Raw genomic sequence first — 18817 nt, forward strand, 5'->3', positions numbered from 1 at the left:
TTTGTGAATCAGGGCTCCCCATAATAAAATCCATCACAAGTTTTGGGCGACTGTGGCTTAATAATCAAGTGTTTGTAAAATGAATTTAGTTTCCAGCATTGATCCTGAAACAAGTCCCACAGGAGCATTAACTTCCAGAATTTTTGATGAATGATAATAACGTAGATTTTGCGTCATCCAATCAACAATATTAAACATCCCAGTCCTGCACATGTTTTTTATAAAATGCAACTAAAGCCATGGACTGAACCGTATGTGGAAACAGGGCTTGTGTCTAGACGTATTTTTGAAATTATAGTGTTATTTTTCAGTCATGAGTCAGTCGCACTTTGTCGGAAACCGCTTAAATCGATGTAGTAATAATCAATGACTTCAGTGTCATTTTCTCCACTGCTTCATAGTCTCTCCATAATGATGACAAAGGATCTGCAGGATGTTGTTGTGAATGACGTGAGCACTTAGGTGTAGCTGATCTCGTGCCTAATCTTTTTTTGTTATGGAAGCGTTTGCACTACGGAGAGGGCACAGTTTTAGAGACCTCGGCCGCTGCTCTACTGCTCTTTATGCAAAGTCTGTTTTTGTCTTGAAATAAAAACTCTTGAAGACGACAACGCATTTCATTTTGTTTGTCAAAGGTTTTGCGCTATTAACAGGGACAGATATGTCGTCATAGAAGGGGGCGTGGCTTCGCCGAGGGGGGAAATAGAATCTTTAGAGAAACACAATTTTCCGCTCTTTTTAGCCATTTTCTGGTGGAATATGAACGTGTTTATCAGACATACATAAAGTAAAGTGTAAATCGGGCCCATAGATACAGACGGCATCTCTGGAATCGTCCATATATGGTCATGTTTGAAAACAGTTAAGGGGGAAAGCAATTTTGAAAAAATCGAAACTTTCTCTAATTATTCAAAAACTACTTTAACAAACGCTGAATTATGAACATAGTTTCTACTAAATAAAGAAACAAAGACATGGGGAGGAGCAAAGTGGTTTAACAGCCCATAGATACATAAAAAAAAACTGAAAATGATTGATGCTACATGTTAGGATCGGGCTAATGCCGACGGTTAGCTAGTGCTAGCTACAACTGCCATTTTTTCACTTCTACTGAACAATCTGCTGTGAGAAAAGATCCATATGGGCCCGATTTACACTTGACTTTATTTATGTGATAAATAAGTTCATATTCCACCAGAAAATGGCAAAAAAGAGCGGAAAATTGTGTTTCTCTAAAGATTCTATTTTCCCCCTCGGTGAAGCCACGGCCCCTTCTATGACGAGATGCCGTCTGTGTCTATATGGATATTTTCTCACAGCAGATTGTTCAGTAGAAGCGAAAAAACAGTTGTATCTAGCGCTAGCTAACCGTTAGCATTAGCCCGATGCTAACATGTAGCATCAAGTTAGCATTCTCAGTTATTAATGTATTTATGGGCTGTTGAACCACTTTGCTCCTCTCCATGTCAATGTATCTTTGTTTAGTTGAAAACTATATTAATTATTGAGCATTTGTTAAAGTAGTTTTTGAATAATTAGAGAAAGTTTAGATTTTTCTCAATTGTTTTCCCCCTTAGCAGTTTTCAAACATGCTTAGAACCAGTTCTCACACACACTGTGGTTCTAAGATGAAAAAAGAATGTCCTGATTCAAAAGTTACTATTTTAGCCACAGCCGCCCTGGGACAGACTGACCATTTACCACGTGGCGATAATGTGTCATTTGTTTCCTGATCTCTTATTATGTTAGTACCTCTGCTGGTCACATGTGAAATTATTTTATTTTTGTGTTTAAGCTGCCCCGTAGTGGCTGAAGTGAGTATTCTGGTTATTTCATTAAAAAAGCATAACTGCACAGGAATGGGTTAGAGAATTGAGCTGGATTGAATCATCTCACCTGTTGAAGACCCTGATGAAGCCTATTCCAGCAGCAGACTGTGTGGGGTCCGGACCAAATAACCTTGAGGTCCACATCTGGAGCTGTGTTTGAGAAGCCCTGCTCTAAATGCTTACATTCAGCACTGCATAAACAGTAGGGAGCGACGGTAGTGCACTTACATCAGCAAATACAGTCAAAGAATATACATTTTCAACCACGTTGTTGAATAACCAACATTTATTGTTTAGCTGTAGGCACAGGTACAACATGGCAGGATCAAAGCCTGAGCAAAAACAGAGCTTCACACAGAAATATGCAGCTTTAAACATTGAAGTGAACCTATTATCAGAAGTGATTAACATGACACAGCGACCAAAAATATACTTTTGTTAAGTGATTATGTCATCACTTTTAATAAACATTTGATCACAAGGAAATATTACATTTACTCTGGATTTCCATTAGTAATACATATTTGGTATTATCTTTTTCTTCCCCATACACAATGAAGGCTTAATTTAACCATAAAGACATTTTTCCTGGAGAAATGGTGAAATGCATTGTTGGAATCAAGTGTTAAACAGTTTTTGTCCTTTTATCTGATGTTTTTTTTCTGCTAAAGTTTTTTGCTGCTGTTTATCAGTGGAAGTTGCAACTGTTTGGACCCAGAAGTATCTTATTATCATGTGTGACGTCAAACTTAACAAACGTGTTAACTTCTGTCAAACAACACAAACAGGAAACAGACATTTTAAACTATACAAGTTTACCAAAGTCCCTGATGGTAAAAATACTTCAACAGTTCGGCTTTAAAGGGTTCTTTCTGGTCAAAACAGGAAAACAAGTCAAATATACAATACAGGAGATTTAAGAGTTTTGACAATTCAGTTTCACCTTCTAACAAAATAAAAGGGAACTTCATTTTTGTCATGAATATTAAAACATAAAACAGTACTTTTGAAAATATTTTGTTATATAACTGATGTTCGTGTTTCCCAAAAACAAAAGGGGGAAACTTAAAACGTCTAAAGAGTGAGTTTCTGCTGCTCGCGCTCACTCCCCAGGAGGAGCGTCCACCGTCAGCTCCTAGTCGTCATCCTCATCGTCGTAGTCAAACGCATACCCCAACAAATACTCCTCTTTCTTCAGCTCGTTCACCAGGGTGACGGAGTCAGGAGACTGGGGGGGCTCCACGGGGTCAGGGGACTGGGGGGGCTCCACGGGGTCAGGGGACTGGGGGGGCTCCACGGGGTCAGGGGACTGGGGGGGCTCCACGGGGTCAGGGGACTGGGGGGGCTCCACGGGGTCAGGGGACTGGGGGGGCTCCACGGGGTTAGGGGACTGGGGGGGCTCCACGGGGTCAGGGGACTGGGGGGGCTCCACGGGGTTAGGGGACTGGGGGGGCTCCACGGGGTCCTGGTTGTCCGGGATGGGCACGGTGCTCTGGGCCTGTGAGCCTGTAACAATATTACAATAAAACATATTTTTAATTTAGTAACAAAGATAGAATGGAGAATAGCATGTCATTCACACAGAACTAGGGCTGTGCAATTAATTGAAATTCGATTACGATTTCGATTACAACAGTAAACGATTATAAAATTAGCATAATCGCAAAAAAACGATTATAATATTTTTTTTCTATTTTTTTTTTTTTTAATGGTTTTTATTTATTCTTTTGAATGTTTTTTTTCAAATTTTTAATTTTTGGATTTTTGTCTTTTTTTGCTGGATTTTTGTCACTTTTTTGCTGGATTTTTGTCTTTTTTTTAAATTATTTTTGTCACTTTTTTGCTGGATTTTTGTCTTTTTTTTATGGATTTTTGTCACTTTTTGCTGGATTTTTGTCTTTTTTTTTGCTGGATTTTTGCCACTTTTTTGCTGGATTGTTGTCTTTTTTTGCTGGATTTTTGTCACTTTTTTGATGTCTTTTTTTAAAAGGCAACAAATAATCGTTTGAATAATCGTGATTTCAATTATGACAAAAACAATCGTGATTATTATTTTTTCAATAATCGAGCAGCCCTACACAGAACATTTACATTTACAGAACAACAGAGAGGAAACGTTCTCATTCAAAGCTTGATCATTACAAATGCATTAAACAAAACTCATGGGATCTAAATGCTCCAGCACAATCCTCATGGCACAAATAACAGTAATAATAATAGTTAAAGAATGTTTGAAAGGTGAAGCGTGCTCGTTTCTTCAGGGACAGCCATCATGCACTGAGCTCTCCACACACCTGACCCCGCCCTCACGCAGGCTTGAAATCAGTCTCTCTGCCTGAATTCAAAACCACACACCGACTTACACGAAGCGAATGGAGAGAAAGATCGGAGAGGGGTTTAAGCGGCTCAGTTTTGATCTACAGTGGCTGCTTCTTTTCCCTCTTCGTTTCGAGGAGACCTTTTTTTTTTAACAAATATAAGATCATGTTTTACCTGAGGCCTGTTGGGCTGCAGCTCTACCGGAGAAGGACGTGTCGGCGGGGAAGGACACAGTCGGATACTTATTCGGCTCCTTCCTCTGAGAAAAAGAAGGAAAAAGAAACAGTGACATTATGATCATTAATGTACAGCTGGGGTAGGCAACATCAGGCTCGGGGGCCAAATCCGGCCCTCCAGCACAGAACCTCTGGTCCCCAAGATGATTATGTGAAATATTATTGTGCAAATAAGAAATCAAATAGCTGTTAAAGTAGTCTAAAAATGTGAGAAATAGTGTTAGTATTTTGAAAATGTCCAGTGGCGCAGATGGCAGAGCGGGTCGTCTCATGATCGGAAGGTCGGGGGTTCGAATCCCACCCCCTGGAAGTGCACACTGTCGTTGTGTCCTTGGGCAAGACACTTCACCCACATTGCCCCCAGTGTCTGCGTACAATGGTGTATGAACGGGAGTATGAATGGGTGAGTGGATCCTTGCTGTAAAGCGCTTTGAGTGCCTAATGTAGGTGGAAAAGCGCTAAATAAGTTGAGACCATTGACCATAATGTCATAATGTTAAACAGTGATTCTCCACTGGTGGGTCGGGACCCTAAAGTGGGTCACAGAACCATTTTCAGTGGGTCGCGAGTCTATTGCTGGGTTGCAGGTTCTAGAATGTGATGATGTCATCGGACCCAGCGGGGGGCAGGAGCCAGTTTTTCCTATTAATAACATTACACTTTCAGTCGTAGCTAAAAAGAAAATATATGAATTTAAAAAATGATCTTTAATATCAGTCACTGGGTCAAAGATCTCTCTGTAAAAGACCAAAAATTTCCTCAAAAACAACATAATTTTTCCTTTATATAACAGTATAGGCCTTTAGAATGCTGTGATGTCACCTGCAACCCAGCAATAGGAAACTTTTATTCAATATTTTCCATCTACTGCTTGTTCAACAAAAACGTGTGTGTAAAAGGGCTGCACAATATATCGCGAAAAATATCGGATCGTGATATTAGCTGATGCAATATCCGTATCGCGAGAGGCCACAATATATCGCAACATCACCATAGCCTTCATCTGACTGAGATCGACCCATTTTCAAACTCATGCATTGAAGTCATGTGTAAAAGTTTTAGTTTAACATTTACTAGCTTTGTTAAATTCTATCCTTTTTTTGGTCCTGATTGGGTGTTGTTTAAGTCTTCTTTTTGACACAATTTGCTGAAAAAAAAATGGAACATATCGTGTGAAATATCGTAATAATATCAGTATCACGATATTGCACAGCCGTATCGCATATCGCAAGTCACTTCAATATCGTGCAGCCCTAGTGTGTAAAATACAATATTTTATACAATATATGACAAATTACAGTTTTATTTGGCTCGTCATCCGAGGGTAATGGTGGGGCCCAAAGCCACTTGGGAACCACTAATGTAAAACATCGGCATTTGCAGAAAATAGTTCTTTACTTTAGGCTATAATGTTGAGGTTCGGCCTTTGGGTGTTTTGGCAATGATGAAAATCGGCCTCCACGATACAAACTTAACTACCCCTGATGTACAGAATGCAGTGTTTAGGTTCCAAACTTCCTAAGAAACATCTACAGGAAACCATTCATCCCATTTGCAATCACTGCCCTAAATAGCGCCCAATAGCACTGTCCTTTCTGTTGTTCTTGTTGATGTGCTTTTCTTTAATGATGTATCTGTGTGTGTTTTTACTGAATGAGTTTTAATGAGCCGCGTTGAATGACACATTTCAGCTCTTTGGAACAGATTCTATTCACATTCAAATTCTATTCTAACCTTCATCGAGAGCGATAAGTTAAATCCCAATGTAAATATATTGGCAAAAAGATAATAATAATAATAATGCAGAGTCGCCTCAAACTTACCCGCACCCTCCTCCTGAGCGAAGCGTCACGGACGTCCTCGTCAAAAGGATCAGCTGACAGAGTGTGTCGGCTGTAGCTCTTGTTCTGGAAAGAAAAAGAAGAACAGAAGGTCAATTATGTACCTCTGTAAGTACTGATACATAGAGTGAATGCACTAGAACAAGGAAGAATAAGAGACACTTCCAGATCTTGTCGTACCCTTTGTCGCATCCTCCGGAGGTTGCTGACGAGCATGGCCTCGACCTTGACCTCTGTCGACATCCCCGGCTCCTCTGCTGGCATCTGGGGCTGGATGTTCCTGGAAAACATAAAATAATGTGTTTCCAATGACATCACGCCTAGTTCCAGCGGCCATTTTGAATACTGAAGTAGCACAATGCAGCACTACAACATGTAACAATATCTGCACTCAGGATGAAAATGAAAGACAGCTGGTGGCATTTTTATGTACTCGTAATTATTGCTCAAGAAGAAAACAGTAAAAACACGGCCCCAGAGACGCACATTTATGTGATATATCCAGCAAACGTGGCACAGATATAGCTAACCAGTAGCATGCTAACGTCTTGAGCAGCTTAAACTCTGACTCACTAGTTTCTTCACATAAACGTGCATCGCTGGGGCCGTGTTTTTACTGTCAATCAAATGTCTTTCATTGTCATCCTGAGTAGAGATATTGTTACATGTTGCAGTACTGTACAATTCTACTGCGGTATTCAAAATGGCCGCCATAACAACAAAAGTCACATGACTGAAAAGCACGTATAGATCCGTCTGAACTGTTGCCAAATCGGGGAAATAATGGGTGAATGAATGTGAATGAAAGTGAATGAGTGCGAGACAGAGTGGCGGCCATCTTTAAATCTGTTATTAGCGAGCCACTTACTGCATGGACACAGTGGAGGGCGCGGCAGAGGGCAACCGGCTTCTTCCTCCTTTCTCCACCCGCTCCATGGCTTGTTTCATCTCCCTCTTCTGAATGAACGTGAGCAGCTGATTCTGCTCTCCGCTGTATTCTGCAATCAGGAACCTCTTCAAATACCTCTCATTGAATCGGCTCAGTCTGAAAGAAAACACAAACAGTCCATCTTATTTTTGGTACACTACATTGTACTCCATTCAGGCTTAAAGGGCCCACTTTCTGCTAAACCTTTGTCTTGGGCGGCATTGTTATGAGTCAATTATACAATGGAGATGTTTTTTTCACTCAAACTTGGATGTAAATACTGCTTAAAGTGGCGCTAGCCCACAGTTAGCGCCCAATAGCCTGTTAGCTTCTTCTTCGTGATTCCACTTGTGTGTATTGGGCCTCCGGCTCAGAGCACGGAAAGTTGCAAGCATGATTTCACGATTTTGTCATTTTCCAAATTGTCTGTTTTTACAAGCATGAATTAATTGAATTGACTTGCCCTAGTCTGAACTGGAGGAAATGTTAAGGTGGGGGTTAACTATTCACTGTGTGAGATCGAGCTTCTCTACTAGTTTGATTCACTTAAAGGAAAAGTGAAAATCGACTTTTTCAAGCTTTACATCATGTTTTTATGTCACTCCCTCATTAAACACATGCCTGAAGTGTTGCCTTGGCACATTCACGTATTTTTGAGTAATCTGTAAAAACTCTGATGGCGGCCATTTTAGGGATAGGTTTGCCTGAGTCCTCCTAGGAACGCTCCCACCTCCTGGAGACGCCTCCGAGCTTTCGTCACCAGCCGAGTAACCAACCACTGCTCCTCAGCAGAACCCCCTCCCCACTGATGCCACAGACAGCGTGTGGAGGGGGCGTGTCGGAAAGGGTCAGAGGTTCTTAAAGAGACAGAGGCCTATTTCAAGACATTCACTACAGCCATTTTGAGAGAGCAATTTTATACAAGGCAGTTATTCTAATTTACTGCATTTACAGACCAACAGAAGGTTTCGTCATCATTGTAGTGTGATATAGACTGGTGCTATGTGATTGAAAAAAGCATAATACCCCCTCTTTAAACTTTACTGTAACTCTTACTTTTCCATCCAGTAGTGATCTCCGTGGCGTCCACAAATGTCCTCGACTCCGGTCAGAAGGTAGTCAACGTACTGCGGAAAGAAGCACAGTGTTACTGTCTTTGTACCCGCCTGTTGCCTCACTGCTGCTTTACAGGTAAGACTGCCAGCGGGATGGCTCAGTGACGGCTCAGTGACGGCTCAGTGACGGCTCAGTGACGGCTCAGTGACGGCTCAGTGACGGCTCAGTGACGGCTCAGTGACGGCTCAATGACGGCTCAGTGACGGCTCAGTGACGGCTCAGTGACGGCTCAGTGACGGCTCAGTGACGGCTCAGTGACGGCTCAGTGACGGCTCAGTGACGGCTCAGTGACGGCTCAGTGATGGCTCAGTGACGGCTCAGTGACGGCTCAGTGACGGCTCAGTGATGGCTCAGTGATGGCTCAGTGATGGCTCAATGATGGCTCAGTGATGGCACAGTGATGGCTCAGTGACGGCTCAGTGATGGCTCAGTGATGGCTCAGTGATGGCTCAGTGACGGCTCAGTGATGGCTCAGTGATGGCTCAGTGATGGCTCAGTGATGGCTCAGTGATGGCTCAGTGATGGCTCAGTGTGCCGTGCAGTCTCTCGGGTTGTCTGTGCTGATTAGGGCTAGGTAGGTTTTTTTTTTTTTTAAAGATACTTGGTTTTCGATAACGATACCTAAACAATACCTATACAAAATATATTTGTCGTCTAGAACCAGAAAAGAGAACAATAATGTGTGGAAGATCTGCAAATGTACGATATCGGATTCATCTGGAAATACTGGCTAACACATATATCTGCGCAAAATATAGGTTATAAATTGTGGTGAATGTTGGGATTCAGACATCACCTCTTGGTGGATCTCTTCGTTGATGGTGCGCTTGGTCTCCTGCTTCTTCTTCACTGCCAAAATCTGCACCAGTGGCTTGATTGTCGCGCCCTGAGAGAAAACACAGGAACAAGATATCTGAGGTTAAGTTTAAGGTTAATTTTAAGGTATACTTCATTGCCCCCTTAGGGAAATGTGTCCTCTGCATTTGACCCATCCTTCAATCAATCGCGTGTTTTGATAGGCTGATATCAACACCCTCCACAATGGCCATGTGTTTTTGACTGATAATAAGCCATGAAATCTTTTCTTTTTGCTCTGTTTTTCTATCGCAATCCTTTTGGACACACTTTGGATACGGAAAATTATAGTTTAATTTCAACAATAATGTTCATGAGTGAGGGACGGATGGAGCGTGAGATCAATTTACGGATCAGTGCGGATCAGCAGTGATGCGGTCGCTGTATCGGTCTGTCGTGGGGAAGAGGGAGCTGAGTCGGGGCAAAACTCTCGATTTACCGATCGATCTACGTTCCCACTCTCACCTATGGTCATGAGATTTGAGTAATGACCGAAAAGACAAGATCGCGAATACAAGTGGCCGAAATGAGCTTCCTTTGCAGGGTGGCTGGGCGCACCCTTAGAGATCGGGTGAGGAGCTCAGTTACCCGAGAGGAGCTCGGAGTAGAGTCACTGCTCCTTCACGTCTCCTGGCCGCCTCCCTCGGGAGGTGTTCTGGGCATGTCCTAGTGGGACAAGGCCTGGTGGAAGACCCCGGACACGCTGGTGGGACTATGTCTCCGAGCTGGCCTGGTGTTGCCTCGGGGTCCCCCCAGAACAGCTGGAGGAGGTGTGTGTGGACCGGGAAGTCTGGGCATCTCTGCTGAGACGCTGCCACGACCCGGCCCCGGATAAAGCGGAAGAAAATGGATGGATAGATGGATGACTTTATTTTATTTTATTATGATTATCATTGTTACATTATATTATGATTATCATGAAACGTGCGACTACAGTAGACCAGGGAGGGGTTTGAAAGAACATTTCTAGTTTCCAAAAGACACAAAAGTGTTTGGGTCCCAAAGTTATGTCCAAAAATCTGCAATGTTATAGATGGCGGGAGCATAGACCTCATGGGGTTCAAAATTATAAGCGCAATTCGGTGCTAGACGGCCGCCTGGGTCACCTATGCCCAGGGCATATCTGTGGGGACAATCTCTCTGGTGAGATAGGCCTGCACAGAACTGATGGAGCCTCCAGAATGAAAGGTGAAACATCCTCACTGTCTAATCAAAGCCATCAATCATAAAAGCCTTCCCCAAAATGACTGTATTAGATGTGATTTACCTGTATAAATACGGTGAAGAAGATGACCGCGATGATCGCTGTCAGGAACAAGTCCTTGTGGGGCAAATGGTCACCGTCGAGCAGGAAGCCCAAAGAGAAGGCGATGGCACCTCGCAGGCCTCCGTAGGCGATGATGAACTGGTCCTTGTTGGTGAGTTTCACAATGCGGAACCTGTTGATGACGGGGGTCAGGCCGAAAACACCTGGACAAGGAACGTAGACTATTATAGTTGATGTGCGCAATACGGCCAATACTGTAAGCATATAATGAGTGAATGGTCTGAACGCAGCTCTGTGTTCTAATGAGTAATCTCTTAACCCCCACCTGAACTGAGCACATTTTCTCCAGTTTGGCATCACCCAAATCTAAAAAGCGTCTTGAAAGAAAGCAACGAAAACAAGAACTTTTCAGCTCAACTGTATTAGTTTGAAGGCCTTACTTTAAGCGCCCACCAGAAGCACATGGCTACTTAATATGCTTGCACAAAAGAATGCAAATTGGCTTTTGATCACAGTTGGACTGATTCTACCATAGTTCTAACTGCCAGAAAAAACAACAATAACACAATAGAAAAAGCGACAAAAACATGACTAAACCGTGATGAAATATCAATGTAATTCTGGCGAGGATGGACAATGTTAACTGACCCATGAATCTGGCGATGAGGCACAGAGCGATGGTGGTCATCACGAAGGCCGTGTTCCAGGACAGGTTCTTCCCGCCCACGGTGGCGACGCCCAGGAAGATGAAGATCAGGGTCTCGCTCACGCCGCTCCACATCTTCAGGAAGTACTTGATGGTCGTGTGGGACTTCTGCGAGATGTTCGCCTCCACGTAGGGCTTCATCACAACAGCACACGAGATGAGACTGTGGAGAAAAGACATTCAATATGAGCGTGGCAGAAAGTATTCAAGAGATGCAATGACTCATGATGAAATACAGAGGAAATACAATTTGTGATGGTCAGACCTTCTTAGGAATGTTTGTGCTTTATGTAAAGATTGATTGCTGTCAAATTAAAATCTAAAATAAAAAAGTCAAGGAGAAATATGTGACAGGAGTGTCAGTGGCTACGTTTACATGGTCTGAAACTCTGATAACTGGAGCAATCAGAAAACCCAATAATTCGATCTGATGAGTTTCATCGTCTTCAGAAATTGGAGAATCCAAAACTCCCGATTTGGATTTTTAGAGCAACTCAAATATCTCCCCGTCAGCCCCACCTGCAGAACCATGTGGAGAATGACTGCGCCTCCATATTTGGACTTGGGAGTCCATGTGCTGTCCATGTGGCACCAGGTTTAGTAATCGTAATTGACTCTGTGCATGACTTCAAATCATAACAACGCCGCCCAAGAAGAGCCTTCCTGTTTCGATACAGCACGCCAAAATAAAAGCACACAGCTCGTCTCATTGATTCATTCAGCAGGTACTTGCAACATTACAAGAATATAATTAAATACACACATTTTAAGTGTTTTGTCTGTTATTAGTATTAATTAGTGACCCGGCCCCGGATAAAGCAGAAGAAAATGGATGGATGGATGGATAGTAAGGCAGAAAGTCAGTCTATTGAAAGTCTATTGAACTAATGAACTGCTGAACTAATGAATAATATGGTGCTTTTATTTTGATGTGCTGGATCGAAACAGGAAGTCACTTCTTGGGCGGCGTTGTTATGATTTGAAGTTATGCACAGAGCTTCAATTTCCACACAAATGTATGATGGGCGAGTGAAGCCTTGTAAAACTTTAAGGCTTTCCTGGAAGAAAAGTCAACAGTGCCTCATGCCGTGTTGTAAATAGAATCGTCAGAGTGTCTGCTAGTGGTCACCGCACAGTCAACTCACGCCATGATGCCGGACAGGTGGAAAATCTCGGCGGTGAGATAGGCCACGTAGCTGGCCGCGAACACGAACAGCGGCTCGACGACTCTCATGTGGGCGGTGATGCGCGTGATCAAGGCGGCCAGGATCCCGTAGACGGCTCCCACGAAGAGTCCTCCCAGCGAGACCACAAAGAAGCTGATGATGCCGAGGAAGCCGTCCAGCGCCGTCACGGTGCCAGCGCTGGTGAACTCCTCAAACAGATGGTACAGCACCTGGAGGCAGGAGAGAGCAGGAGGAAGACGCATTAGTCAAAGGCAGTTACAGAATAATACTTCCAGATAAAGGCACAATAAGGACGGTTTCTGCCAGACAAACACATCAGATTAAGAAAACAGCTGCTACAAATGGATGGAAAACAGATGGATGGAGTAGTGGATAGTTGGTGAATGGCCACCATGTTCCAACAAGGCTGTGACGTCAGTAAGGAGGGGGCGGAGTCATGTTTTGCGTCAGAATCCAGGTGGAGAGACCTGTTCGGCCCCATTAGGCTCTGACTGACCACTGTCTTCTATGCTACAAAAAGAAGAGCCGTGCTTTCCCTAACAAAATCCTCTTCATGCATGACAACGCACCATGTCCTGCTGTAAAGAAAACCTCTGCATCACTGGCTGCTATGGGCATAAAAGGAGAGAAACTCATGATGTGGACCCCCTCCTCCCCTGACCTCAACCCTATTGAGAACCTTTGGAGCCTCAACAAGCAAAACGTCTATGAGGGTGGGAGGCAGTTTTCCTCCAAACAGCAGCTCTGGGAGGCCATTCTAACATCCTGCTAAGAAATCCAAGCAGAAACTCTCCAAAAACTCACAAGCTTAATATTTTTAAAGAATTTTGAAGCTGCCATCACACAAGGGCTCCTGTGCTAAAATATAACTTCATTTGTTAAGATGTTTTTGATTGAAATTGCTTTAGATTTCAGTAAATATTACCTCCTAATGCTGCAAATTCAACATATGTATTGAAACGCCGGGTTGCATAATAATTTGGAACCGCAGATTTAGAGTTTTTTACTATACTTATTTTGGAAAGAAATTCTGTTCACACTGGGAGGTTTTGTCAATCACATTCTAACACTCTAACAGTAAAAGGGGCTATACGGAGTCTAAAAATGTTAAAAGTAAGTATTTTCTTCCCCCTACATGTTCCAGAAATGTCCTAATGTGTGTAGAATGATCCCAAATCTATTCACCACAACTGCCTCTAAAATCCTGCACTGTCACTCAGAAAGGTGTTACTTTGGGTCTGAAGTGCCGTCACGCACGAGCTTAATATAGAAGCTGCAGTTACACGTATGACCTGAGGTGGCAGTTGTGAGTGTAAAATGACCAACTTGCATCTAGCCCCTTTAAAGACTTGAAAATTATGCTGACTATTATTTGAGTTGACAATTTAGGAAATCCTAGACAAATGTCATCTCATAAAGTGGAAAAAACAACTAATACAACAGGATAAGACATTCGACGACGTTCACTCACCAAGGTCACGGCGTCATTCAGCAGCGACTCCCCGAAGACCAGGATGTGCAGGAGCTCGTTGATGTGAACCTCCTCGAAGACCGCGAGCACGGCCACCGGGTCCACGGCCGAGATGATGGAGCCGAAGAGCAGACAGGGCAGCAGCTGCAGCGGGAGACCGGCGCCGAACGTACAGATGGCGTACAGGAGGCCGCCGATGAAGAAGGCGTTCCAGAGGGTGCCGATCACCGCAAACGTCAGGATGGTGCCCAGGTTCTCGACGAAGGGGCGCACGGGCAGGAAGTAGCCGGCGTCCAGGATGATGGGGGGCAGGAGGAAGAGGAAGAACACGTCTGCGTTCATCACCGGCGGCACGTCTTTCCCGACCACTAGCATGGCGCCCCCGATCAGCAGCCCGACGGCCATGAGGAGGCAGCTCTCGGGGACGATGCTGTTGACGCGTGGGAAAAAGTGGAAGCCTGGGAATGAGAAGAGTCAAGGGTGTGTCACAGGTAGGGCTGGGAAAGAGAAATAAGGAGGAAAAAAAATGGTGGAAGTGGAGCAAACGTTAGGCAAAAAAAATGGAATGAATGGGAAAAAAGGGGGGGAAATATTTGAACTGAAACATCAAAACTTGGATCTAAAGATATGCAATTTTTTTCTGTGCCTGCTTTTTTTAATACCTGTAGTACCTAAACTTATATTCCGATACCAAACTGGTGTTGTTTAACGGCACCAAGCCCTAGTCATAAGTAGTAGGGCCGGGACGATCCACTTTTGTCACGATCTGATATGGATCACGATAGTCAACTGGACCCGGAAGTGGATCGATGACATCATCACTTAACAAACATATAGAAATTTGACTCATTTAGCATTGACATAACACTGTCGGCATGGCAACAGTTTGAAATCCTTTATCTATGTCACTTCCTGTCAGTGTCCAATAAGGAAAGGCTAGTGCTAGATCGTATGCTCCGGAGGGACAGTCTGCTGTGAAAACATGAGATATCATGACACAAATTAACCTCTTACCACCCGCCAAAACCAAATCCATTCTCTCCTCTATGCCATTGTCGTCACTTTTATTGCCCTTATGTGTTTTTGTCACTTTTTTATTACTTTTTTGCTGCTCTTCTGTCACTTTTTTGCTGGATTTTTGTCTTTTATTGCTGGATTTTTGTCATTTTTTCTGCTGGATTTTAGTATTTTTTTGATGGATTTTTGTCACTTTTTTGCTGGATTTTTGTCTTTTTTGCTGGATTTTTGTCTTTTTTTTGCTGGATTTTTGTCTTTTTTTCTGCTGGATTTTTGTCTTTTTTTCTGCTGGATTTTTGTCTTTTTTGATGGATTTTTGTCACTTTTTTTTGCTGGATTTGGGTCTTTTTTTTTGCTGGGTTTTTGTCTTTTTTTCTGCTGGATTTTTGTCTTTTTTTCTGCTGGATTTTTGTCTTTTTTTGATGAGTTTTTGTAATTTTTGTCGCTTCTTTTGGTCACTTTTTTAGCTTTTTTTTGTTGCGTTTACATCCTCATTTTCTTCTCGTTTTTTGCCTCTGTTTTGAAGAAGCTTTTAGATTTGGAGAATTTGGAGAAAACATGTTCAGGTGGGAGTTAAGAGGTTAAGGTTAGGGCCAGGGAAATGGTTAACTTTAGGGTTAGGATTAGGATTATTTGTATTTTTAGACAAACCAACTCATAGATCTCTATACGAAATCACAGCAGACCGTCCCTCCCGAGCATACGATCTAACACTAACCATAAGGAAATGAAACTAAATACAAAGATTGACTAAATATTTGATGTGAGCCCTGGGATTTTGGAAAAAGTGGTGCTTTACTCAGACCAAAAAGTAGACTTGATGTGTTGCTGTGGGAGAGACGATGCTGCATGTCACGTTAATATCCATAAGAAACTCACCCAGTTTCATCATGGACCCGAAAATCACCCACACGGAAATCTCAAAGGGTATGTGGACGCGTTGATAGTCGAGGTCCAGCACAGGAAACGGCTTCTTGGCCTCATGGGTCTCGTTGCTGGAGTCGTGGTTGGTCTCAGGATGTGGGGCAGCGGCGGTGTGGAGCGCGGATCCCACCAGAAGCACCGACACCAGCAGTAAAGCCCGTGAAGGCATTCTGAACCAGCAAAAAAAGAGGAATCAACAACTGAACAAAAACTATAGCTAGGAAAAAACAGGAAAAAACACTGTTACCATGGAGATTTTCCATAGATACAGACAGCATCTTTTTAGCCATTTTCTGGTGGAATATGAACTTATTTATCACATAAAAATAAAGTCAAGTGTAAATCGGGCCCATATGGATATTTTCTCACAGCAGATTGTTCAGTAGAAGTGAAAAAAACGGCAGTTGTATCTAGTGCTAGCTAACCGTTGGCATTAGCCCGATGCTAACATGTAGCATCAAGTTAGCATTCTCCGTTTTTTTTATGTATTTATGGGCTGTTGAACCACTTTGCTCCATGTCTTTGTATCTTTATTTAGTATAAACTACATTCATAATTCAGCTTTTGTTAAAGTAGTTTTTGAATAATTAGAGAAAGTTTTGATTTTTTCAAAATTGTTTCCCCCCTTAACTGTTTTCAAACATGATCATATATGGGCAATAGGCTTGTTGCACAATGTGGCTACGCTAGTTCCTCTGAGCTGAAGCTGTGGGCGCTAGTACTTCCTGTTCGTATTCATTTCCATTAAGATTAGCTTAGACCAGTGAGTTCCTGGTAGAAATATTTCCATAGAGGAGACGTTTATGTTTGTGAGGATCAGGGAGTTTGTCTTGAAGCTAAAGGCTAATTTAAACTCTTAACTCCGGCCTAAACCGAGAGGATCTTTTTTCCTCACGTCATCAGATTTTTTTTTCCATCATTTTTGTCACTTTTTTTTAATTTTTTGGTCACATTTCTTTTTTTTTCTTTTTTTCGTCAATTTTTTATCACATTTTTGTAAAAAAAATTTGTCACATTTTTGCCATTTTTTTGTCAAATTTTTATAACATTTTTGTCATTTTTCGTCAATTCCGTGTGACATTTTTGTGACATTTTTGCCACTTTTTCATCAATTTTTTGTCCATTTTTTGTCACATTTTATCACATTTTTTGTAATTTTTTGGTCATTATTTTGTCACATTTTTGTCATTTTTCGTCAATTTTTTGTCAATTTCTTGTGACATTTTTGTGACATTTTTGCCACTTTTCCATCATTGTTTTCGTCGAGAAAATGTGCTCGGTTCAGGTGGGAGTTAAGCGGTTAATGCATTACACAACTTGAAATAGTGCCTTTATATATATTTTTATAGCACATTAGCCTTTAGCTTCAAGACAAACTATCAATCCTTCATGATCACAGGCGTCTCGAAACCTCCACGAAAACACGGTAAAGACGTACAAAAGTATCCAGAAAAACAACCTGGTTCGCTGAAAAAGGCAAACAATTCACTGAAAAAGGCCAACAATTCAGCTGCACCAGGAGAGAGGGAGGTCACTTCCTGTTTTCACGTCGCCATGACGTGATATTTATATTTAAATAGAAATAATACAATCTGCGTTACAGGGGAGAAAAAAAATCCCGTGAGTGATTTTGGTTGCTTCTCTCAGCAGTTTTAAGTGTATATGACACATTAGATCAAATTTTTGCAAAACTTCCGTAGTTCACACATTTTTATTTAAGACTTTGTTTAAAAATGTACCCAGCTTTCTTTAATTTGACCATTTTTGTGATGTTTAAAAACAAAACAAAACGAAAACCTACATGGTCCAAAAAAACATTAGCTTCAAATGATCATACAACTACTGTAACCACTATAAATGATCAAACAACTAAAATAAAACATTTTTAAGATTTTAAAGGTCACTTCTAAAATGTCTCAATGTACAGATCACAAAAACATTGTGTTTTGATCGTCTTTACCTGAAATGAGTGAAGTGAAGTCACTGAAGCTGGTCTGAGTGTGGTCTGAGCACCTCTGCTGAAACAACAAAATCAATAAATGAAAACCACTTTCAAAAAACAACAAGCAACATAAAAGAAAACATTCAAACTATTTTAAACTGTTGCGTGGTTGCATTCAAGGCAACTGGTATTTTTCCCACTCGTATGTAAACAAAACAGCTAATGCTATCACAGTTAGCTAACAAGATGCTAGCGTTAGCCGCCTGCATAAAGATGGATAAAGATAAAGACATAAAAAGAGTTGATATTGGTGCATATTTGACGTGTTAGTGACCCAGGGGCTGTATGGGTGGTTAGTTTGACGCCTTTACTTCCCATCCCAGTGCCAGGCTCAATTTTATTTCAGACTTTTTAGGGTCACTGAAAGGTCAAGTACGCGCACCTTTGAATATTTAAAGCAGTACTAAGTAACGTGTTTACCTTAATAAATCCTTTTCGTAGTCCCTGTGGGGGTAATACAAGTGTTTATGGGATGATTGGAGGGTCTTTCATCTCCCCCTGGTGTCTCTGGATAGAAAACTATGTTTGCAACTTGGTCCGGAGAAAGCAATACACACTAATGGAATCACGAAGCAGAAGCTAACATGCTAACGGGCAAAGCTAACTGCGGGCTAACGTCACTTTAAACAGTATTTACAGCCAAGTTTGAGTGATTTTTTTTTTCCATATTTGGATGCACAGTAACCCTCTCTCCCTTCGCCTTTCCTGTCAGTGTAGTATTTACTCTCCAAGACAATTAATAAGTTAAAAAATCGTAACTTGCTACTACACCTGCAGTTGCGCTTATGGCCTCTAGGGGGAAGAGTTACTTAGTATTGCTTTAACTCTAACAAAAGTAAATGACAATAGAAATGTTTCTGCAGTTAGCTTAAGGGTTCTTTTCTTATATGGCCCAGAAAAACATTAGCTACAAGTGATCAAACAACTACTATAACAAAATGTTAAAGTCTTAAAGGTTACTTCTAAAATGTCTCAACAATGTACAGATCACAAAAACATTGTGTTTTGATCGTCTTTACCTGAAATGAGTGAAGTGAAGTCACTGAAGCTGGTCTGAGTGTGGTCTGAGCACCTCTGCTGAAACACCAAAATCAATAAATGAAAACGACTTTCAAAAAA

The 18817-nt window shown here is 41.9% G+C and overlaps 1 protein-coding gene across 1 annotated transcript; it reads right to left on the minus strand.

Moving 5' to 3' along the window:
- Positions 1-2964: 2964 nt before the first annotated feature.
- LOC306976303 (sodium/hydrogen exchanger 1-like) lies at positions 2965-15865 on the minus strand (the record flags this gene model as incomplete). The annotated part of the gene is made up of 12 exons (XM_079574223.1): positions 2965-3335; positions 4323-4407; positions 6208-6291; positions 6406-6505; positions 7094-7270; positions 8210-8280; positions 9066-9155; positions 10392-10594; positions 11040-11260; positions 12243-12493; positions 13756-14213; positions 15652-15865. 12 exons carry the CDS (start codon positions 15863-15865, stop codon positions 2965-2967), a joined length of 2325 nt encoding a protein of 774 aa, XP_079430349.1.
- Between the last annotated feature and the right edge of the window lie 2952 nt (positions 15866-18817).

Source organism: Gobius niger (genome assembly GCF_951799975.1).
Source record: "Gobius niger genome assembly, chromosome: 16".
Classification (NCBI taxonomy): Eukaryota; Metazoa; Chordata; class Actinopteri; order Gobiiformes; family Gobiidae; genus Gobius; species Gobius niger.